At 41.0% G+C, this 24784-nt stretch overlaps 1 protein-coding gene across 1 annotated transcript in view; it reads left to right on the forward strand.

Moving 5' to 3' along the window:
- The first annotated feature begins 1762 nt into the window (after nucleotides 1-1762).
- The window catches only part of SLC27A2 (solute carrier family 27 member 2), a 38939-nt gene continuing 15917 nt past the window's right edge, over nucleotides 1763-24784 (forward strand). Inside the window, exons 1-4 of the mRNA XM_010965297.2 lie at nucleotides 1763-2451; nucleotides 14129-14338; nucleotides 17890-18048; nucleotides 20250-20374. Coding sequence (XP_010963599.2) covers nucleotides 1974-2451; nucleotides 14129-14338; nucleotides 17890-18048; nucleotides 20250-20374 — 972 coding nt within the window. The 5' untranslated portion in view covers nucleotides 1763-1973. The remainder of the gene's footprint in view (nucleotides 2452-14128; nucleotides 14339-17889; nucleotides 18049-20249; nucleotides 20375-24784) is intronic.

The following is a 24784-nucleotide window of genomic DNA, read 5'->3' on the forward strand; positions in this document are numbered from 1 at the left end:
CTGTGTCTGTTTAAGCCAATTTGGGTCTCGTTCTCTTTCATTTGCAACTGAAAAACTGGGATGCACAAGGCTAAAGTGGTCCTTAGAATAAGAGAGGAAAAAGTGGGCATTCACGGCATTCCAGCACTCTGGAGAAAGAGTAGCTGTTAAAGGACAAGACAAAAGGGGCCTAAGATGCTATACTGAAGTGATTAGTCATGAAGGGACTGGGTGGCATTGGGAAAGAAAAGGACAGCTGGTTCTAGGCTCGACAGGAAAAAAGAGGTGAGCACCAAAATGGTTTCTGTCCTGACCGCTACTTTAACACTACAGCCTTCGCTTCAGGGATAACGAAGGCCCCTGGTTCCTCCCCAGGGAAATGATGCAACCAGTCACTAGAGAGTAGCTGGATTAGCCAAGAAAAAGTCAGGAAAAGGGAAAGGAGCAGGTCCCAGGGATAAAAAGAGGGGCATTAAAAAATGGGGGAAGGAGAGATTGGAAGTCGAAGCGGGGGCGGGATTGCTAAAGAAAAAAGGGGAACATGAATGGAAACCTAGAGACTAGGAGAGCAACAGAACATGTTGCTTAAAGAGTGGGCCCCGGGGCCAGATACCAATTCCAAAATTCCATGCCTCACTTACTAGCTGTCTTAATTCACCTCTCTAAGCGTCCCGTTCCTGTCTATAAATTAACATCAAAGTGCCATCTTTCAATGACTGTAAGGCTCCAAAAACAGACAGGGAAGCCCCTAACAGAGCTTTTGGCAGGGGTAAAAATCCATTACTTGTGGTAATCTCACAAGAGTAAGACGGACGAAAGCAGGAAGACAGAAGAGGAAGAAAGTAAAACGCTGATTTTCTTAAATCCTGAGCCTCCTCAGTAGCAAGTAGCCAGCATTCACTCTATAGCAGCAGCACTAAGGGAAATTAAAAGAAAGACTCACACTAAAAGAAATGGCTTCTGAGAAATGCCAGTAACGTTTGCTTAATTTCCTCCTATTCTCTCACAGAGCACCTTAGTACGTGTGTGTTGAACTGGACTGACAATACTTGGGAATTCTCAACATACAAGGGGAGGAATCACTTAAACAACAAAATACTAAAACAAGTCAAAACCTCGCCGGAGCTTGATTTCAAGTGACAAAGGGTGGCGCTAGCGCACACCTAATCTAGGCTAGCTGGCGAACTGGGATTAGCCCGTCCTGTCATGCATTCCTCGGGGGCTGGGATGAAGTGGAGGCGGCAGTCGCTGGCGCTTTTGTTTACTCGAATTCTTTGTCACAAGAGTTCGCTGGGCAATTAGGTTGGAATTGGGCGGGGGCCGGTTGGCTGGGAAGGTGGAGGAGAACAAACGTGAGAAACAAAGAGGGACTAGTCGGAACCCCCCTGGGACCAGAAAGGAGAGATGGGATTCTGGTCTATCAGTGGCACCTGTTACCCGCTCCCAATAAATAAATAGTCTCCCATCTATAAGGCACTTTATTGATACTGACAGTCATCTCTATAAGGCACTCTATTCGTGTAGCAATAAGTAACAATAGCCCTACACCTGCATTATCTCCTCTAATCTTCTCAACATCCACTAAGTCGTCTTAAGGTCATCATTTTGATAAGGTCACAATGCCAGGGAGCCCAACCTTGTCCGCAGACCTCCGTACTCCGGCGGAGCGGTTGCCCAGCCCTGGGAGAGCCGCGGAGCCGCCTTCCCGGCCTGGGAGGGCCGCAGGGGCGGGCCGGGAGCGCAGGTGGCTGCACCCCCACGAGGGGGCGGGCTCAGAGGGGGGACGCACCCGGAACCGCCGGCAGCCCAGACACTACTCCACCTGCTAGAGCCCGCGGCGCACTCTGCAGCCCAGGCGCTCCGCCGTCGCCCCTGCCTCGCCGTGCGCCCCCGCGCAGCCCGCCCGTCGTCCGCCCGGAGCCAGCCCAGCCGCCGCGCTGCACGCCCACAGTGCACCCTCTGCCCTCGAGGGGACTGGGGGCCCCGCCGCCATCATGCTGCCCGTCATCTACGCCATCCTGGCGGGAGTGCTGCTCCTGCCGTTGCTGATGAACCTCTGCTGCCCCTACTTCTTCCAGGATCTGAACTACTTCCTGCGGCTGGCCAGGGTGGCCCGGCAGGTGCGCGGCCACGGGCAGCGCCGGCCGGTGCACACCATCCTCAGTGCCTTCCTGGACAAAGTGCGCCAGATCCCGAACAAGCCTTTCGTGCTCTTTCGCGATGAGACGCTCACCTACGCGCAGGTGGACCGGCGCAGCAACCAAGTGGCGCGGGCGCTGCGCGACCACCTTGGCCTCCGGCAGGGAGATTGCGTGGCGATCTTCATGGGCAATGAGCCGGCTTACGTGTGGCTGTGGCTGGGGCTGGTCAAGCTGGGCTGTGCCATGGCGTGCCTCAACCACAACATCCGCGCAAAGTCCCTGTTGCACTGCTTCCAGTGCTGCGGGGCGAAGGTGCTACTGGCCTCGCCAGGTGAGCCTGGGGACCGCCTCGCCCTGGGGCTGGGCTCCTCCGCGCCTTGAGGAATCCGCCACAGCGTGGCTTCGGGATTAAGAGAGGGAGGTTCTGATCCGAACTAGAGGTGTAAGAGAGGGGATGGCAACCCTTCCTCAAAATTTTAAGTAATGATCCTTAGAAGCATTTGTTGTGGAAATTGACCGGGCCAGACACTCGGCTAAACATTGTATCTACAGTGTTGCTGTTAATGTTCACAACAGGTAGGGTTGACTGTTAGACTTTATAGACGGGACCAAGCGGGCCAGAGAGTTGAAGCCTTATGCCTCAGGTCACAGAGTTGGGAAGAGGGGGTTAACCAGGTCTGTGTACCTCCAGAATCCAAGCTCTTACCCAGTGCTGACAACATATGCATTAAAATGCAGAGGGTCTTGAGTGTAAACTCCAGAGGATCCAGAGAGACGTTCTCTGCCACTTGATTGGCTATGTGGTCATGGGAAAGTCACTTCTCTCTGTACCTGAGGTTCCTCCTCTGTAATAGACCTTCAAGGCTGCTTCCAGCTCTCACTGCAGAGAGAAGGTGACCCCACCTGATCCCCAAGGAGAAGAATTTGGGCATCTGCTATGGTGCCCCATTACATATATAGCAACAGTGACCTTTAGTTCTGTAGTTACCTCCTGCCATATTTCAACATGAAATGACAACTTCATGCTCCAGTGGTAACCAGGTCAGGAAGAAACTGAGAACCTGTTATCCACAGGGCTGTTGTTTTCCCTTCCTAGAAAGCTTGTTCCTGCACTTGAATAGGACCAGGGGATGCTTCTCACTCTATCTGCAGGAGGAGGCCTAACCAAGTGTAGGCTAAAAGACATGGAGGAATAGGGAGCCAGGAAATCGCACCTCTCTGGGATGTCTTTCTGTGCTAAGCCCTATGCTGGATGCTTTTACTAACTTGAACTAACGTATCATTACCCCCTGTCATACAGCTGAAGAAACTGAGGCTTCAAATTCCAACCTAGGTCAGTCCAGTTTCAGAGCCCATGACTTTCCCTACATCATGCGACCTTCCTTTACAGAATGGAAACTGTTAGAGCTGGAAGAAACTACACATCCCTCTGCTCAACCCACTTCATTTCAGAGCTCAGGAAATGAAAGCAAGCTAAGGATTTTGCCTAGTATCACAGAAAGATGAGATGTCTGTTCACTTGTGGGAAACCAGGAAACCTGCACACCTGTTCACCTGTTCCATGTGGTGCAAAATAAATAATCCCGGAGGGAAAGTGAAGGCTTTGTATAAAAGTTTAAAAGCAGGGAAACAATCTTAAAGGCAGCCAAGTTATTTGAAGGGGTCAGTTCTTTCAAGAAAATCCCCAACAATTTCTAGTTGCCTGAGAAAAGAGAAAACGTCACCATTTAGTAACTGGAAAGCTCTCTTAAACCTATTACTTCACCAGTTGATTCAGAAGGAAGTTATTAGCAAAGTGATCTTTGTACCACTTCAGGAGGGATTTAAATACTTTTTACCTGCATATTATCCCAGGCCCCCTGGTGAGGGAGGTCAAGGACTGGGTGCTTTATTAACAAAGAAGCTTGGCTTTAAATGAGTATCATAGAATTTGGTTCTGGAATCAAATCAGAAATACAGCCAGATATCTCCTTTCCTGCCTGGGCAACAGTCCTCAGCCATTGAGCATTATACTTTGGTCAATATACTTGGAGAATACAATGAAATCTCGACATTCAGATCAAATTTGAACTTTCCAGGGGACCTATGGCACTCTCTGGAAGTAAACTGACCTTTGAGAGAGGACACACATCTGAAAAACATTCTGTTTTTCCATATCACTGAGAGACCATTACACACCATGCAGAATTACACTCTGATCTGAAACAGTTACTGCTAAAGTTGCATGCTTATTAGTAACTGTACCCATGCGTAAATGTGTTGAATGGACTAATTCTTAGAATTCTTTAAAGTTTTAAGGAAATGTTAGAGCTATTCTAAGCCTATAATCCGCCAACTCTTAACGAGTGTGTTATACTTCAATAAAAACTTTAGAAGAGAAACTTTAATGAACATAAGAATCACCTGGGAAGCTTATTTTAAAAAGCAGATTCCTGAGCCTCATCCCCAAAAAACATTGATTCAGTAGGACTGTGGCAGGGCCCAGGAATGTGTATTTTATAGCAAGCACCATCCTACCCCTAGACGATATTAAAGCAAATGGTCTGAGGACTAGGCCTTTGAGAAACAATCAGCCTGGTGCCCACTTGTTTTATAGTTGAATAAAAAAAGGCCCAGAGGGGTAATATCAATTGCCCAGGGTCAGAGAGAGCAGAATCCAATTTTTTTTCTCACTTCCAGGAGACTTTATATTCTGTTACACCATCTGAACATGGTACACAAAGGTGAGAAATTTTAGAAATCTTGGAGGGGTGACAATTCAAAAGGGTTTGATTCTTTACTTCAAATTTCTGCCTCAGCGCTCATGGGCTAGTAAGAGCTCTTAAGTTCCAACTGTGAAGGAAAAGCCGGACTGGTCTAACAAGATAACTCACAAATCTAAGTATTGGAATACTGATCTGAGTTCTGCTGGACTAACTTGTAAATCTAAGTTAATTAGTGTTGGTTTGCTGTTCATGATTTTTTGCTAGCCAGCTGGATTTTCAAAGAGATATATTTGGCTTTGGAATGTTGGTTTGCTGCCTCCCTGCCCCCACTTTTGTGATAATGATGCTGCTAAAGCTGTTCCATGCCTATTGGCGAAATACCCCAAGCTTGTACTTTACCCTATAAAACCTCATAAGCACGTCTTGGAGGTGCTCAGAGCTTCGGAGCAGAAGCCCCTCTGAGCCTGCCGGCGTAATACATCTGAGTACTCCAACCCTCCGAGTGGTGCTTGTTTCTTGGCTGGCCTGTCATTTCCGTAACACAACTGTCTGTCAAATTCTGGAGCCTAGGCAAAAGAACAGTACAGTGGTATTTATCATGAAGATTGATCCACTTGTCATGAATTTGGGGGACTCTTCACAAAGCTTAACAGGTCTCAACCCTATTGGGAATTTCAGTAACCATTTTTTTAAACTGTGAGGTGGTGAATCTTTATTTTCTGATTCTTTGCAAAGAATAAAGCATTTAACTTTTCCCCTAGGTCATTTTTCCTACCACTAAAATTGAAAGCGTGATATTTGCCTTACCTAACCTCCAATGGAGAATTTCCAGAGGTCTAGAGCATGCTGTAAAATTATCTCCAAAGCAAGAAAAAAGATGAGTTGTACCTTTAAAATGCCTGATGGTTCATTTTGGATTTTAGAGGCAGAATGTATGACAGTTACGTGTTTCACACTAAATCTTTCAAAGGATAATTCTAAAAACTGCCATTTTTGTATGTGAGTAACCAACTTTTTTGGTCAGAATTTACTATATGTAGAGAAAAAAGACTCACAAATACTTCCCTGACTCAAACAGTAGCACCCATCTCCCAGAGAACATAATTTTCTCTCTGTAGTACATTTCAGGATCCTTCTCCATAGAAGGGTGTGACATAAGCAATCACATGGAAGAACTGCCTTCAGCTACTACCTGCATCAACATTGTAGTTGATAGAAACCAATTTGTTGGGCTGGTAGTTTTTCTAACAACTTCCCAAACATAGAATATGGGTAAGTTAGGAAACCATATTTAATTTCACACAACATAGGCTGTTTTGTAAGAACACCCAAACGAGGCCCTGAAATAGTAAATTTGCTTTGTTTCCATTTATGAGAGCATTAAGATTGTTGCTAAACTAGCTCTTCTTGGAAGGGTAACTCCTTCCTCAGCTCACTGTCCAGGTCTACGTTGCATGGCTCCACTTAACTGTGCATGGCTCCCGTGATGTGGGTACTGCTCTTGTACAAGGCTTTAGTAACAGTTAAAGATACTCTGTATTTCAAGGCTGAGACCCAGAGAGGTTATAAAACATTCCAGATTATCTTTGACCTGTTTTTACAAGGTTGTAAAAAATAAAATTGGACACTCGAACCACCTTTAAATAACACGATAAGAGAAAATGCTTCCGTTAGCTTTCAAAAGTACTGCATCACTGAAAGTTTAAAACAGGAGGACTTCTTTATAAAACTAGTGTCAGGATCAAGGAGAACTCTTGTCAAATAAACTTTTAAGGTTAGATGGAGAAAAGCAGATGGTACAACAATTTGATTTCACATCAGGAAACACTGAGAGAGTCCCCATGAGATCCAAGCTAGTTGTCATGATGGGTTGGGGAGAGAAGAAGCTAAATTAGTTCAAGGACCTTAGAGTCCAGCAGAAAAACTAAGCCTCTTACACAAATGGTTGTGACACCCAGAAGAACATGGTAAGTATTCTGGTAGAGCTAATAAAGCACCGTGGGGGAAAACAGCAGAGGGTGAAGCCTTCTTGGGGGCGTCCACAACTGAGCTGGGCAAATGCAGTTGGGGAGGGGGCATTCCAGGTAAGAGGAGCCCAGAGGAAGTTTTCATCAGGTCCCCAACACAGTGAGATGAGTGAGATGCTTCATTTAAGAGCTTTACTATGTAAGGACAACAGCAGGCTGACCTTAAAGAATAGTAATTTTTTAAAGCTGTTTACTGAAGAAACTCTACTGTAGAGAAAATAGGGACTCAGAGAATCCAAGGAATGGCCAACAGTAGCGGCCTCACTTCCATGCAAGCAGGTAATTTTCAAATGCCAACTTTAGTCAAGGATCAGGGCATAGAAATATCTTATCTCCACTCCTCTCATCTCTCTGAGCCGGCCAAGGAGTCACTTTGATATGTCATTTCAATATGTTGTTTGATTGTCTCAAAGGCTTACAAGTCTCTCATATATCTTTGAGTAATGCCATAGTAATACCTAGCACATGGTCGTCACTCAGTAGATGTTTGTTGCATTAACGAGTCCCACCATTCTGGTTGGTTGTAATAGGCTTTCTTTCTCTGAAGTTTAAGAACCGTAGGAATGGGTGTGAGGGCGTGAAAAATGATGTTTAAAAAAATCCACTATATCCTGATTTGAGAAAATACATTTAGACCCAATCTTCCTGACCCCAGGCCCAGCCTCTCCCTCCTACAGACTTGTTTTACCTTCCAGTTTACCTCTGGCAGTGGGCTAGGGGAGACAAGTGTTCTCTCTGGGTCTCATTGCCAGAGAGGGAACTGGTGATGAACACAGGATGGGCTGGGGAGAGTCTGTGCCTAGGATGGCAGAGGACGGAAACCCAGACATCAGATGAGTAGTGTATTCAAGGATCCCAGACAAGTAGCCCAAGGTCTGAATAGAGAGCTCGCTTAAAGATATTCTCTAAAATTTTTCTTCTTGCCCTGCTCAGAACTAAAGGTTGCAAGGAGGGTAGTTGCACATCTCCTTTCAAAAACAAACTAGCACTTTACTAGCATATTGGGAATGTTTACCAGTTCATTTTCTTTAGAAACAAGAAGGGAGTGAAGAGGTTAAAAACAAAATAAACTCTAAATCAGCTATTAACATTATTGAATCCTAAGAAGGACAGAGTTTGGATTATTCTGAATAATGAGTGTAAGTGGCCAGTATTTGAAAAGGACTGTCCACAGGGTCCTTTTCTACAGAGAAACAGGGAAGTAGGTAGTTGGTAGATAAGTCCCATGGTTGCTTGTGGATATCAAATGATAATTATGTAAGGCCTGGTATGAATTGGTAACCTCATGACAAGGAATTTCCCTTGATTCCAGGGCTACTTAGAAAGCAAGATACTTTAACTGAGCAAGAACTTTGAGAGAAATGAAAAATAATAATATTAAGAAATTGTGTAATTATATAATTGTAAGATGAGTATCTCCCTGTTAAAGATTTACTACTCCTGGTGAGACTTAACGTTGACTAAACATCTTTCTGACCTCAGGGTGATTTGTGTTGTGGGGTGAGGGGAAGAGGTATGCATGACTACCTAAAGGATGTTCTTACCACATCTAGTCTGATATACAGACTAGACAATGGGTTATTAATTAGTATAATTCCAAACTGCCTGTGATAGATACAAAATCAGTTATAATTTAAAACAATTTTTTAAAACAATTTTCAGACTGTCTCCAAGAGCTGTGTTAGAACCAGTTTGTTTCAGTTGCCTTTCTGAATAAAGAAGAGATAAGTCTTCAATCCTGCTTGTTTATCCACCAACCATTTCACATCATCCTGAAATTCTGATCAAAACTCATTTCCTTTCACTGCTCTCTTTTCAGATCTTACTTCATTGGTAAACATTTCTGGGTTGATTTATTTAACCAACTCGGTAAGCTACTCATTCAATGAAGCAATCTAATAGCAGAACAAGATATTAGATTAAATGCTTTTCCTATTAAAAAGCTACAAGTTTAGCCAGTAGCATCTTGCCACCTTGTTGATGCAGACTGATTCAGCTCAACACCCGCCCTCTCTCCCTGCTTTCTAGGAATGGGTCTGTGTACTCAGAAATTTCTCTTCTTTCTTTCTTAAAAAAAGGCTTGTGGGATGTAGGAGGGTAGGAAACCTCATATGCTACCCTAATTTTTTTTTTATTTTCCTTTTAACAAAACGGATTTTCAAGGGGAGCAGGGATTTTGTAATCAGTCTATTTTCCATCACCCAAATATGTACTGCTTTCTCTGAGGTTCTATTTCCAACCATAACTCAAACCCAGACTAATGAATTGACAGATCTACACTCTTCAGGTAACTTTCCATCCATACTATTTCTCATACCCAAGCTATTCACAAAGCTTGAGGCTGGGCTCTTCATCAAAAAGATGAAGAAGAGAGCATTCATATTACCATTCTTAAAGGCAGATCCACTGAGCAGGTCAAGTAGACAGCATCTTCCAAAAAATCATTGCATACCAAAACCTGAAACTGAATGTCTGGAACAAGATGGTGGGAATCCCAGAAGCCTGCTATAACTCTTTTCATTTTGTATGTAGCCTTCCATACATAGATTCACTGAGTCTCTGTCCTCACTTATAGAAACAGGGTTGCCATTATCTATAACGCAGGGTCATTGTGAAAATTACATCAAGTATGCAAAGCTACTATACAATTTTTTTAATACAAATGAGATTTGTAAATATTTATTATCAGTAAGAACAAAAGGTGTGGTGAATGCTGTGATGTGCTGCCTAAATCCCCACTCCAGGACCAAGATACTCATTCCTCAGCTGCTGGAAGCAGTGGCAGCTGACAGCGGTCAGCCAAGAGGATTTGTCCTCTGTTAAGACAGCTCTGCCCAACATCGAGCACTACCACCCCTAACCTGTACCCAAAGGCTGGTTGGTGGGCAAGCATGAAGGTAGAAGCCACTTTGCTTCATTTGGGATAATGTGAAGGGCCATCCCAGGCCCAGAGTCCCCATAGGATCAACTGAGGGAGGCCACCGTGTGACTACAACACAGTGCAGCTCTCCCTCTGTCTAACCTACCTCCCTGGAAACCCCACAGGCGTCGTTCCCAAGAAGACTCCTGCACACAAACCCCGGAGTCCCAGGGAGCTCAACCTGTGACAAGTAGAATTATTGGACATTACGTGTCCCAGTTGATTGCCACTTTTATCTTAAGGAGGCAGACTTTACAATAAGAATTACCAAAAAAAAAAAAAAAATCCATGTGTGAAGCAGAAAACACGGGGCCCAATCACATTTATGAAAGAATGAAGAAAAGACACTAAATATCAAATCCAGAGTTAGTGAGTTTCATTCACATCTATAATTTCCCTTCAAATTTCAGTTTATAAGTGTGTGGATTGATTTATTGATTAATTGATTTAAACATCAGCGTCTTTAGTTTAAGGGAAGAGAGGCTGCTACCATAGGACATATGAGGTGTGCCCTGGAACCTCAAGTCAATGTCCAAATGCAGATCCTACACCAACAGCCCAGATGACATGGAGTGACATTGTGTTGTGCAGGGACAATGGCCTTCTCTTCAGATGAGATGACCTCTCTGAAAGGTCAGGGATCATAAACAAAAAGCCTGCAGAGGGCCAGGTGGGAACATGAGAGAAATAGAAGACAGAACTCGCCAAATTGCTTGAACTGTGAACCAGCATGACGCCTGCTTAACTACATTTCCTTTTCCTGTCATTACTACTGTTACTAATTTTAGATTTCTCACTAATGGCTGAGCATATTTTCTTTTAAAAAATTAGAGAAAAAAGTAAAGTCCCTTTTGACCTATAATATTTCTCTCTTCAAGACTGTTAACCAAAATCTGTGTATTCTACATCCCAAACATCTCCTAAATACTTCTCTTTACCCTCTGCTGTACTTAAAGAACTGAGAAATCTCTCTCGTTGGTGCAAACAAACTTAAGCTACCAAATAGTCTCCCTACCTCTATCTGGTTTTACCCCCTCCAACCCATTTACCTGACTTAAGCTGGGGACCTGGTCCCTACCTACATCCCAGCCTCTTCTCCCAAACTTTGTCCCCTCCCACTCTACCCTCCTGTCAGCGTTAGCCTCCTTTATTTACTTTGGCACCATGCTGTTTGCCTCTGGGTCTTTGCAAAAGCTTCTCCCTCTGCTATAAACAGGCAGTCAATCTCTGTGGATCTTTATCTTGCCAACTCCCGCTTTCAGATTTCAGTTTAGATATCATTCCTCTAGGTTGTGTTTGTGCCCATCCCACGTGCCTCCAAATCGCCACCTCCTTCTTCTGTTGTGCCACCTATGACAGCTTATTTTAATGGATTATTTCTTTGTCTGTTTCCTCCCCCATTAGACCTGGGCTTTATGAAAACAAGGACAGTAGCTGGTTTGCCCACTTTTGTATCCAGTGTTTAGAACCATGCCTGGCACATAGGGACACTCTTGAAATAGATGTTGAATAAATGTCGGGAGAGACAGGAGGGGAGGAAGAGCTAATCCAGGTAATTTATGAACACACCATTTAACTATACAGCCTCAGTCTCAGGTGCAAGGGAGGGAAGGAGAGAGATTTCTTAATTCTTTAAGTTGTAATAGTAGTTTTGTTTTGCTTTGTCTTTAATTTACTTCCGTGGGCCCTTACTTGTATGCAAGGCAGACCTGTATCACAGATATGATTTCATTCTGCATTTTATTTTATTAGAGGTTTATTAACTCACAGTATTGCAATACCTAAATCCTTTAAAATCCTCTTCCACACTGACTAATACAATACTTTGTGCAGGTTCCTTCAATTAGATACATTCACTGAGCACTACTGGTGAGGATGGGGGATTACTAAAATGATCAAGTTATAAATCCCTTAATCTCAGTTTTCACTGTCTAATATAGGAGAAAAAGAACTGAAGCCTGTCACACTACATACTAAATACCCTGATAGCAGCATGTGCAGGCTTCTTTGGGAAGACCACAGAGAGAAGTGTCATGGAGGCTGAGTCTTGAAAGATGAGCAGTTTTCCCGGTGACCGGGGGGCTGGAGAGCCTTCCAAACAGACAAAACCACCTGGACAAAGGTTGGAAGATGTGAGACACATGGGTACATTCACTTCACGTAGACCAGTGTGGGGAGAGGAAAAGGGGACGAGAGTCGATAGTAGGAGTGGACGTCAGAAAAGCCAGCAGGGGTGGACTAAACGACCCCAGGACCTCACATGCTGCATAAGCAGAGTGGATTCTATCACAAGGGATGAGCAGCCATTGAAGGATTTTAATCAGGGCAGGAACAAGAAGTCGGGCAGTGGCATAGCTGATAAACTGGAAGCACGGAGAGGTTAGAGGCAAGATCAGTCAGGAGGCAACAGCGATGATCTAGGCAGGAAATAATGACCCAAACTAAGACACTGGCCAGGGATCGGACATTAGCACTCCAGTTACTGTTTTTACAACAGTATTTTTTTTTTAAACCAAAGGAGGTATTGGGGATTGAACCCAGGATCTCATGCATGCTAAGCAGGCACTCTGCCACTGAACTATACCCTTCCCAACAACAGTAATGTTTTTGATGATCTTCCCAAAATGCTGAAGAACTGGAGAGCAACCAATCAAAGAGTAGAGGAAAGATAAAAAGAGAGAGAGAAGCTGATCTAATGGAGGTTGAAAATGAATTGAGGCAAGCAGTACATTAAGGAATGAGAGCCAATAGAAACTCCAGGAGAAAACTGTTCAAGAAAGGAATGATGATTACAGTGTGTTACTTGGCTCTACAGTCATATCTACAGATAATTACACTGTCACAATCTCGTGGATCCTGGTATTGATTCTCGAGCTTCTATAGCCAACACACAGACAAAGCTCAGAAGACAGAATTGTGGTCTCAGAATAGATGCAAATGTCATTAACCCAGACAACATAAAGTGAAGATCATAACCATTGGGGGTGGTCAGGGGTAAAATGGGGGTGGGATCAAAAATGATAGGTCAAGACATAGCAGGAAAAACACACAATTTGGTGACGGAGAGGCGATTGCTAGAAGAAACAGCTAAAAAACAACTGAAAGTCATTGCCTTTAGGTAGCATGTTTAGTTGTGAGGTAAGGGGCTGTGGATTTTCATTATAATTTTATTTCTTTTGTCCTATTTGATTTATACTGATCAGGTGCATGAGTTCTTTGGTTAAATGTTTTAAAACTTTTTATATGCATCTATCCAGATTTTATCTCTTGTCTTGATGGAGACATTATACATAAATATCTGAAAAACAAAGCATATAAGATGAATCAGGTATAGCCTCCCCAAGGTAATTCCCTGGGCTACTGAGTCACCTTCCTATTAAGAATGTCTGTTCACTTCAGTTATCACAATTCAAGACAAGGAAGCCTAAAGACCATCTCATCTTTTGGATGGACACAAAAATCCAAGCAGCAAAGCTGAAATGTGGTTTGCATAGTAAATCAATGCCTTTAAAATTTTTTGACCTTGACCCACTGTAAAAATTACATTTGTGCATAATCCAGTACCCACATACTCACATAACTGAAACAAAACTTTAAAAAATAATACTTACAATACATACCTTTAAAGAAAAACTTTTAAAAAATATGTTATGTGTGATATGCTCTAAAAAAATTCTATTTCATTCTATTTGTTTAGACTGATGGTCAGTTTAAATGAATTTAACAATCCACTACTGTGTTGTGACCCACAGTTTGAAAAACATGCTAATCAGCCCTTTTTTTCTTAGACCAGAGAGTGTAATTATGAAATTTGGAGCTCATTTCTCAGCTAAACCTTCCTAGTGGGACTATTTGTTACTGATATGTAAAAAAATGTGTTATATCAAGTTGGCTTCTATCATCTTTGTCAACATAGCTCCCTTCTTTTCATTTCTCTTCTTCCTTAAAATTTTTTTTAACACTAGTCCTATGGGGCACATATTAGGAATAACTAAATTCATTTCTGGAGTATTGTGAGACATATATATCAGAGATGCATATGTCATATATTTATATAATCTTGGTTTTTACCCATATGTCCATTTGTTTGCACTTGCCATGGAAAGTACAGATTTCAACCAAACATCTGCTGCTTATGAAACCATCAAAACCCAACCTTCCCTCAAATACTGGGATCCTGTGATATTTTCAAATGTGGTAAATCCCATGTTAAAAATGCTAACTAACTATAGGCATCACTGTGTCTACACGTTTTAGCAAAAAGTTCAGTGGAAGCAAAATCACTGTGAAATTTACCACACAAATAGAACTTGAATGGGCTAATTTAGTTTGTTTGGATTTTTTTTTCTTATTAAGAACTACAAGAGGCTGTTGAAGAGGTGCTGCCAAGCCTGAAAAAAGATGACGTGGCCGTCTATTACATGAGCAGGAGTTCTAACACAGATGGGGTCGACTCTTTCCTAGACAAAGTGGATGAGATGTCAGCTGAACCTACCCCAGAGTCCTGGAGGTCCGAAGTTACCTTTTCCACTCCTGCCTTATACATTTATACTTCTGGAACCACAGGTAAAAATAAAAAGAGAATTCTCAAAGAAGCAGATCTATCATGAAGAAGTTAAATCTTGGGTTATGTTTTCAAATGCTCTCTTTCTTTGGCAAAACTTATCAGATAACTAATAGTTTAGGGGATTTATTTAGCTCTTTGCCTGTGGAAACTGATCTTATTTCACAGCATATGATCCCATTTGGGTTTCTCTAAGCTACACGCATTTCCCCCTAGTTGGTAAACAAAACAGATAAAGAGGTTAACCAAGAACTACAAAAATAGTTACGATAATGGATAAGACTGGGCACTGAATAGGTTGTTGGAATTTTTTTAAATGATGGTGTATTTTGATTATATAATATCCACAGTCCATCTATAATGTATAACCAATTATAAATGGACCGCCAAAGAAAACTGCAGGACAATAATGGGTTGTATTTATACAAATGTTTTGATCGCTATCTTCCCATGCAACACTGACTTGGAGCTGTTTGGTGCTGTGGGTGTAGGATGGCTTTTGGCTTAGAGCATAAAATAGTATATTTCATCAAATCTAGGATGCCTTCAACTGTAAGCTGTACCATTATTTTATAAGCCACTAAGAGAAAACACTGCCAATTAATAATGTTATTGGAACACTGCACATGGAACAGACAATCTTAAAGGTCAGATGTGCTCAGTGCTCTTCTTGAAGCTTCTTGGCTTTTGTTCGTACAATTCTCGCACCTTAACACGGGTACTATTCTTATTCCTATTTTCCGGATTCAGAAGCTGATGCTTCCCAAGCTAGGAAGTAGAAGTGTCAGAATGCACCTTGGTAGGCTGACTCCACAGTTCATACAGCTGACCACTCTGCCACAATACCTCCTAGTTCGTCCATTTCACAGCTGTTTAGTGTCTGCCCACTCCAGCCCAGGGAAAACGTTACCAAAGTGTCATAACATGCAGCCTGAGAGATATATTTAAGAGGAGGGCAGGGAGCTAGCCCCAGCATTCTAATTATTCCTATTCATATTGGGAAACTGAATTTGCGAATAGTTTCCCTCTTTTGGTTAAAATGTTCATTTAAGCAGGTAACATGCACACATTCTCCCTGTAAAATAATCAACATTATAGATAAGGGTAAAGGTCCCTGTCAGCCTTTCATGTCAACACCAGCCTATAGGTACCCACTCTCTCCACCTCGAAAGGCCCTTGGCACCACCTGATCTCCCAGTCCCTGGACCTGATTTTTATTTGTGGAAAAGTTATATATCACCTTGCCGACAGAATGGCAGGATGATGTAGTTAACCAAATGCTTCACTACATCAAGATGCTACCTTAATATATGGAACTTTTACCCTCATTTCTTAATAGAAGAGTAAAACTAAATTATAAACTTTGACATGGGAAATAATTGAGATAAAACAAGCCCTTGGTTAGTGACAAGGAGTTCTAGTCTTAATACTAAATAGACAAGTGTGGAGCTTCTTCACAATGTGGGCTTTGGCAGTCAAATATAAAACCCATTTTAGGAAGAAGAGAACAAGCACTCCTTAATTTAATCCTATAATTCAGAATTTAGATTTAATTGGAATATAATTGGGTTGATGTTTATTTTACTTTTCTCCTTATCTTTGAATAAAATATTTGCCAGGTGACTCATATAAACATTAACTAAAATAATTCATTTAAGCAATCAGAGAACAAAACGTTCTCCCTGTTCCTCAAAGGCAGTCATTAGCACAAAATTATATAATAGTTACCAAATATTCTTATTTCTTCATCAAAGTTTGAATTAGGAAGTTTTCTGAAAGTACTTCAAAGCAGCAAAGGAGGTGCATTTCTTTTTTTAAAATACAACTTGGAGATTTTACTACCCAGACAATTCTTTTCCAACGTGAATACAATTTATTTGTTGATGTTTTCTTTTATTTCTTAGTATTAGTATAGAATGGGGCATTAATACTAACACAACATCAAAGAACATGAATTTTGAATTGTGTTTACAAAATTTGCCAGTTACACTGCTTTGCCTTATAACAAATTGCTATTATTTAGGGAATACCTGGCTAAGGTACCTTTAAGTATTGAAGCATCTGAGTCTACAAAGAATTGCCTTCCTCTTCACAAAGCCAGTTTACCCTCTCAGGTCTTAAACTCTAGCCCCAGCCCCTTAGTAATGACATCATGCCCTCCCCAACTAAACTGACTTCCATGGGAAACAATGTAAGTATACCCTTTCAATAGAGTCTTACAAAAACCTACATAAATTATAGTTAAGAAAATGCAAATGCACTTAGTATACTAAAACTACACTGAAATGCCGCTTTTCACCTTTCAGATTGGTAAAAATCACAACATTTGAAATCATACCTTGGCTATGAGGAAATGGTACACTCATGCCTCGGTGACAGGAGAGTGAATGCGGACAGCCCTTATAACTGGCAATGTGACAGTATCTATCAAAATTACAAAGACTTATTATATCTTTTGACCAGCAGTCTCAAATCAGCAAATTTACCCTACAGATAGAGCATCATTCACAGTGTGAGATGCCATGTGGACCAGGTTATTCACTGCAGCATCATTTGAAATAGCAAAACAGTGGAAATAAATTGATACACACACAAAGGACTTGATGCACCTGAGAGAATAAGTGAATGAAAAATAAGAGAAATTTCTACACGGACAGAACTCCAAAACACATTGTTAAGGCAAGGGAGGAAAGTGCAGAAAAGTGTGCTTTCTTTAAGTGGGGAAAAGGCAAGAATATGTGAGCAAATGAGCTTGTGTTTGTATAAAGAAACTCTAGAAAAGTACATAAGAAATTCATAAAAGTGGTTACAAAGGAAGGCGACGGGATGGATAGGCTATTTAATCTCTCTGAATCTCAGACTTCTCATCTGAATTAGAGGATACAATTCTACTTATCTAAATAATTATGAGAATTAAGTGAAATTTTGAAAACACAGTTGACCCTTGAACAATATGGGAGTTGGGGGTACCAACCCTCTGTGCAGTTGAAGATCCCCATGTGACTTAGAGGGGGCCCTCCATGGATTCAACCAACCATGAATGTGTTTACTGTTTAAGAAGGTCCACATATAAATAGACCCAAGCAGTTCAAACTCCATTATTCAAGGGTCAACTGATCTGGCAAGGTGGTAGGCTCAGAGCAGACATTCATTCCTTTCTCTCCAACTCACTACTGCAATAAGCATCTAACTCAGGGGTCAGCAAACTATGGCCTGTGGGCCACAAACAGCCCCCACCTGTTTCTGTAAATAAAGTTGTATGGGAACACAGCCAAGTTCGTTCCTTTATGTGTTTGGCTTCTTTCAGCAAAACAGCAAAAGTTGAGTAGCTGCAGTAGAGAATTAGGACCCTGCAAAACCTAAAACATTTACCATCTGGTCCCTTTGCAGAAAAAAATTGCCAGCTGTTGGTCTTACCAATCATAGTCCCTCCCCATGCAATTCTCTAATCACTAGATGATGAATCTTCCCAAACCAGATCTCTCTCCCAGACCATGTGTCTGTGAATGACTACTCTTGATTTCACTCATGCCTTCTCCATGTGTTTACAAAGGTCTCCCGAAAGCTGCAGTGATCAATCATCAACGCATATGGTATGGAACCCGCCTTGCTGTTTTCACCGGGATTAAGGAGGAGGATGTAATGTATACCACCCTACCCCTGTACCACAGTGCTGCGCTTATGATTGGCTTACATGGATGTATCCTAGCTGGTAAGCTTTTTCTCTCAACAAGGCATTGTAGCCCAGTGCTCATTCACATGTGCTCATAAGGAACAGTAATACAAAGTTTGCAACTTCCCTGTGTGCCCGGAAGAGTGTTTATTTCCCTGTTAATAACAGGGCTGTTGGGCTCACACATAGCAAGCAAGTATGTAAAAGAATCTGTATTTTCTCATGCCTGCTTGTCTAGAATATAATGCTATAATTGTTCAGTATATCAAAGAGGAAACGTCTTTAAAATATTTTAGGTCTTTGCCCAGGTTAAGACACTTGATCCTTAGATTCCATAAATAATTCTCCTGTGTTACGTCTGTCTTCAGAAATCTGCGTGTTGATCTGCATCAGCATCTGATTTAAACTTCTACAGTTGTCCCATCTTATTTCATTGCTCCCAGCTTCCCCAGGTCCTCAGCTCCGGTCAGAATACTTGGCTTTCTGTCTCTCCTCTTTCCTTCTGGAATTTTACCATGTAAATTAGAACTGCCATCTTTTCTCCTTTCAATAGAATTTCTGTCCCTTGTATACATTAAGGCTCAGTCCAATATCCATCTCTTCCAGGAGCCATCTCTAACTTTCTAACTAAGCTAAATAACTTAATTTTTCTCCCATGTTACATTTCATTTTAAATAATTATATATGTATACAGAGTAACATATATGTATATACAAATACATATATGATTGTCCAAGCCTCTGCTCCTTTCCCTCATCAATTTATTGACTAGCTATAAAACAAGTAGCCCAGCATCAGTCCCAGACCCCAAATCAGCAAGGAGCGCTGGGCCTGGTCATACTGCGGGGCCCTTCAAGGACAGGGTGACTCTGAACCCCTCACAGGGACAAATCAATCACTGACACATTTGCTTAAGCACCAGAGATATATGCTTAGAAAGAAAATATAGCATTTTTTAAAATTTCTCATAAAACATTGGTCCTTTGTATATTTAGGAGTAAAAATAAACTAATAACATGAAAAAATACTTGGGACTTTCCAAATTTCACTTTACTACATTTCATGCCTATCATTAGGTTGGCTATAATAGATACATTATTTTTACCCATTGTATTAGCTCCCTATTCCTACTGTAACAAATTACCACAAACTTAGTGGTTTAAAACAACACAGATTTTTATTCTCTTACTGCTCTGAAAGTCAGAAGTCCTAAAATCAAGATGTCAGCAGGGCTGCATTCCTTCCAGAGCTCGAGGGAAGAATCCATTTTCTGGCCTTTTCTATCTTCTGGAGGCTGCCTGCCCTGCATTCCTTAGCTCATGGCCCCTTCTTTCATCTTCCAAGCATATCACCCCAAACTCTTGTTTCTGTCATCCTATCTCCTTCTGCTCTTGACCTTCTTGACTTCCTCTTATAAGGACCCTCGTGATCACTTTGGGCTCACCCAGATCATCCAGGATAATCTTCCCATTTGAGGATCCTTAACTTAATCACATCTAGTAGTCCCTTCTGTCATGTAAAGTAGCATATTCACAGGTTCTAGGGATTAGGACATGGGCATCTTTGGGAACCATGATTCTGTCTACCTCTCCCATCGAATAAGAATATCTCCTCCTTGCTCAAGACCCTGGCTCTCCATTGCCTACAAAATTAAGTCTGGCTCCTCCACCTGGCACTTACAAACTCTCAGGATTGCACCCCTAGCTGCTGCTTCAGGTCCATCTCCCTTGACCCACCCACCCTTTCCCATTCTAGTCACAGGCCAGCTGAGTCTTGGCCATCACTCAACCTTCTGGACAGTCCTGGCTCTATGTCCATGCTTTTTCCTCTTCCAGGAATTCTCTCATCTTTCTACACACTCATTTCTCAAGACCTAATTCAATTCCTACCTCTTTTACAATATGACTTTCTAAACCCTTGCCCCCAAGCAGAATTAATCTTCACACACACACTCAAATTTCTTTAGGGTTTCATGGAACCTCTTGTTTATTGCACACTGACTTTTATTAGCAAGATGTGTGCATGTTCTCCCCCACTAGACTGGAAGCTCCTATAGGACAAAAACATGTCTTACTGTGTGTGGTTTTTTTTTTTTTTTCTTGTATTGAACATAATTGATACCTAATACTTGTTTGTGAATATAATTCATATTTAAATTTCTACAGTTCAAAAATGACAACTATAAATGGGAATCTTTTGGGCAGCATTTTTTATTAGTATTTTCTATGCCTTCTCTGTAGGTGCCACTTTTGTTTTACGGAGCAAATTTTCAGCCAGCCAGTTTTGGGATGATTGCAGAAAATACAACGTCACTATCATTCAGTATATTGGTGAACTGCTTCGGTATTTATGCAATACTCCTGAGGTAACAATCCCCATGTTTCATTATCTTTTTGAAATAGATAAGATGGAAATTCGAGTCACTTTGGGTCATGCTAGGTTTCACCTGCTTCATATATATCAGTTTTCAGTTTACCCTACACTTGTTTTTTCATGATAAAAGGCTTAGCACCTTACCTGTCATAGAAAGGGGGTTTACTAGATAGCAGTTGCTGTTAATAACATTGATCCCTACTGACTCTGTTTTTATATCTTACCCTTTACCTACCATATCCTCTGCTTCCCTCTCTGCCTGTTTAAAGCCTACACTCTGTGAAAGCCCAGTTCAAATGATACCTCATATATTAAACCTATTTGGGCCACCCCAGCAGGAGTCGTTACTCCTTTCCCCTACCTCATTTGATTTCTCCTCCCCTGTGGTCCTTGTCACATTGCTGGTCTTTGTCTTCCTGCTCCCATCCTCCCTAGGCTGTAAATCTTTGATGGCAGGGACCACATCTTATCTCCTTGCCCTCTCTTCCCACAGGGGTGCAGGAAACTTTTCCTAATGTTGCTTAATGAATAAACCCCTATGTGGCTCTGAAACCATCTGACAGAGTCTGTCCCCAGGCTTAGAATAGATGTCCCAACATAAGTAAATCCAAGGGCCTTGGATCAACCTTGTTTCAGGTATCTGGATGTCTTGATCAGGTTGTTTGAAAGAGCTCCTTCTGCCCAGGCTCTCATCAAAAATGGCAGCCCCCCTGGGGACCAGATCAAGGTTTCTCAACAGTGGCACTGCTGACATTTGGGGCCCATTCATCCTCTGCTGTCGGAACTTATCCCGTGCACTGCAGGATGTTCAGTAGCATCTTTGGTCTTTATCCAGGACGTGACAGTAGTGCCCACCCTCTCCCCGGCTAGGTCATAATAATCAAATTGTCTTCAGACATTGCCAGATGTACCCTGGCAGGCAAAATCAACCTCGGATGGGCACCACTAGACTAGATAATGTAGTCAATTCACCAGATCCTACTTTCTTTAATCCTTTCACTTACCATAAGAAAACAAACTTAAAGGATCACTAAGTTGATAAACTGCTATTTATAAGCACCTGTTATGTTCAATTTATATACAGGCAGACCTCAGAGACATTGCGGGTTCAGTACCAGACCACAGCAATAAAGTGAGTCCCATGACTGTTTTCGTTTTGCAGGACACATAAAAGTTATGTTATGTAGCCTATCAAGTGTGCAATAGCACTGCATCTGAAAAACAAAACAAAACAAGAGTGTACATACCTTAATTTTAAAATATTTTAATTTTAAAATACATTTTTATACTAAAAAATGCTAACCATCATCTGACAATGCCAGTTTGCCACAAACTATCAATTTGTTTAAAAAAAAAAAAAAGGAAATGCATTATCTGCAAAACGAGATAAAGTGAAATAAAACTGAGGTGTGCCTGTAACAGATGCAGTGAGACTTAAAGTTAAGTATAAGATGCTCTTGCCCCCCGTTGTTTCTCTCCTCACTTCCTTTAGTCCCTGCCCACACGTCATCTCATCGGAGAAGCCGCGCCCACTAATTCTCAAACACGCCCCGCTACCCGTTACTGTTCATCTCGTGGGTTACTGCTTTCCTCGGCAGTATCACTCGGTTGTCTGTCTCCTCCAGTTAAATGAACGCTCCGTGCCCCAGGGGCATTGTTGGTTGCCAGATCCCCAGCACCGAGATCTATATCTGGTACAATCTAGGCATCAACAAGTTTTGCTGAATGAATCTCTAAATTCTTGCCCCTGAAAGATGTATAATTGACTTAAGGGAGGTAGTCTCTTCCCCCAAAATGTTTGGGCTTTGGACATATTATTCTGATTAGAGGGGCAGAATTCAACAGATTGATGTCATAATTAGCTGTGAGGTGGGTGAGGACCTTTTCCACAGCAATTTCGGTTAGTGTCATTATTGAATTTTTTTCACATTAGTATTCCATCTGGTCCTAAAGATTGCATGCCTCCCTATTAAAACTCTGAAGTCTATATAGGGCCCTTCTGTTTGGCTTTTCTCCTCTGTCTTAAAGGCAGTCCCTTGTCAGAAGTCTCCTAGGGAGGGCATGTTATTTCTATTAGTTCTAATGGGAGCCACCTTGGACTTGAAGAAAATAAGTATGCTTGTGTATAGTTCTTTTAGGCTTACTCACACATACAGACACTTCCACCTTTCCTTTTTATTAATGTTGTCTTGGATGCTGGAAAACAAAGACAGTTTGATTGGGGTTTTATATTGTCAAAATATTTTATGATGTGGTGTATAGTTCATGGATAACCTCTAATCTAGCAGTGGATTTGGAGTTTCTGTTGGCCCTTGCTTTACCCCATCCCTGAATTCTGGTTTGTCTGGAAAATACGTATAAGTATTTGTAGTAAATGCTCAAAGTCTCAAAAAACCTAAAGATTTTTTTAAATGATATAATCTTAAGTATAGAAAATGCTAAGGATAAAAAATCTGTTAAAAGTAATCAATGAATTGAGCGAAGTGTTAGGATACCAAGCCAACACACAAAAATCATTTCCATTTCTATTCACTAATAATGAACAATCTGAAAAGGAAATTACAAAAAAAAATCCATTTACAATAGCATAAAAAAGAATGAAATACTTAGGAATTAACTTAAGCAAGGAGGGAAAGGCTTGTATAATGAAAACTACAAAACATTGCTGAAAGAAATTAAGGAAGACATAAATAAGTGGAAACACATCCCTTGTTCATCGTTTGGAAGAATTAACATTGTTTAAAGGTCACTACTACCCAAGGCAATCTACAGATTCAATACAATCTCTATCAAAACCACAATGATGGTTTTAGCAATAATAGAAAAACCCATCCTAAAGTTCATATGGAATCTCAAGGGACCCCAGATAGCCAAATCAATCTTGAAAGAGAGGAACAAAATAGGAGGACTTAACAATTCCTAATTTTAAAATTTATTATAAAGCTTTACACAAAACAATGTGGTACCAACATAAAGTACCAATTGAATAGAATGGACAGCCCAGGGAAAAAACCTTGCATATGTGGGCAAATGATTTTTGACAAGGATGCCAAGACCATTCAATAGGGAAAGGATAGTCTTTTCAACAAATGGTTCTGGGAAATCTGAATATCCACATACAAATGAATGAAGCTGGATCCTTACCTAACACCATATATGAAAGTTAACTCAAGATAGATCAAAGACCTAAATTTAATACCTAAAACAATACAATGTTTGGAAGAAAACATAGGCTAAAACTACACACTGGATTTGGCAATGATTTCTTTAATATTGACACTGAAGGCAGAGGCAACAAGAGAAAAAAACGGACAAAGTGTACTTTATGAAAATTTTAAAATTCTGTCCCTCAAAAGACACTATCAACAGAGTAAAATGGAAACTACAGAATGGGAGAAAATATTTTCAAATCACATATCTGATAAGGGTTTAATATCTGGAATATGTAGAGAACTCCTAAAACTCAACAACAACAACAACAAAATAAACAACTGATTCAAAAATTGGCAAAGGACTTGAATAGGCATTTCCCCAAAGAAGATACACAAATGGCCAATAAGTACATGAAAAGATTCTCAGCCTCACTAATCATTAGGAAAATGCAAATCAAACTACAAACTACAACCACTTCATACCCATTAGAATGATTACTATCAAAAAAAAAAAAAAAACAGGATAGCACATTGTAATGAGGATGTAGAGAAATTGAAACCCTTGTGCACTGTTGGTGTGAAGGTAAATTGGTACAGCTGCTGTGCAAAACAGTATGGCAATTCCTTAAAAATTTTAAAATAAAATTACCATACAATTCAGCAATCTCACTTCTGGGTATATACCCTAAAGAATTGAAAGCAAGTTTTCAAAGAGATATTTGTATATCCATGTTCATAGCAGCATTATTCACAATAGCTAAAATGTGGATGGGTGAATGGATAAGCAAAGTGTGTTATATACATGCAATGGAATATTATACAGCCTTAAAAAGGAAAGAAATTCTGCAGTACACTACAACATGGGTGAACCTTGAGGACATCATGTTAAGTGAAATAGTCAATCACAAAAAGACAAATACTGTATGATTCCACTTATATGAGGTACTTAGAGTAGTCAAAATCATAGAGACAGAAAGTAGAATGGTGGTTGCTGGGGGCTAGGGGAAGGGTTGGTTAGGGAGTTCAATGGGTATAGAGTTTCAGTTTTACAAGATGAAAAGATTATGGATATGGTGATGGTTGCACAACATGATGTATGTACTTAGTACCACTGAACTGCATAGATAAAATAGTTACAATAGTAGATTTTACTTTATGTATATTTTAAGCACAATTTTTTAAAAAATCACAATAGGAAACTCAGATTCTACAGATTTAAAGGGAGCTTAAAGAAAGATTGTATCAAAAGG

This window comes from Camelus bactrianus, chromosome 6, assembly GCF_048773025.1.
Source record: "Camelus bactrianus isolate YW-2024 breed Bactrian camel chromosome 6, ASM4877302v1, whole genome shotgun sequence".
Taxonomy (NCBI): Eukaryota; Metazoa; Chordata; class Mammalia; order Artiodactyla; family Camelidae; genus Camelus; species Camelus bactrianus.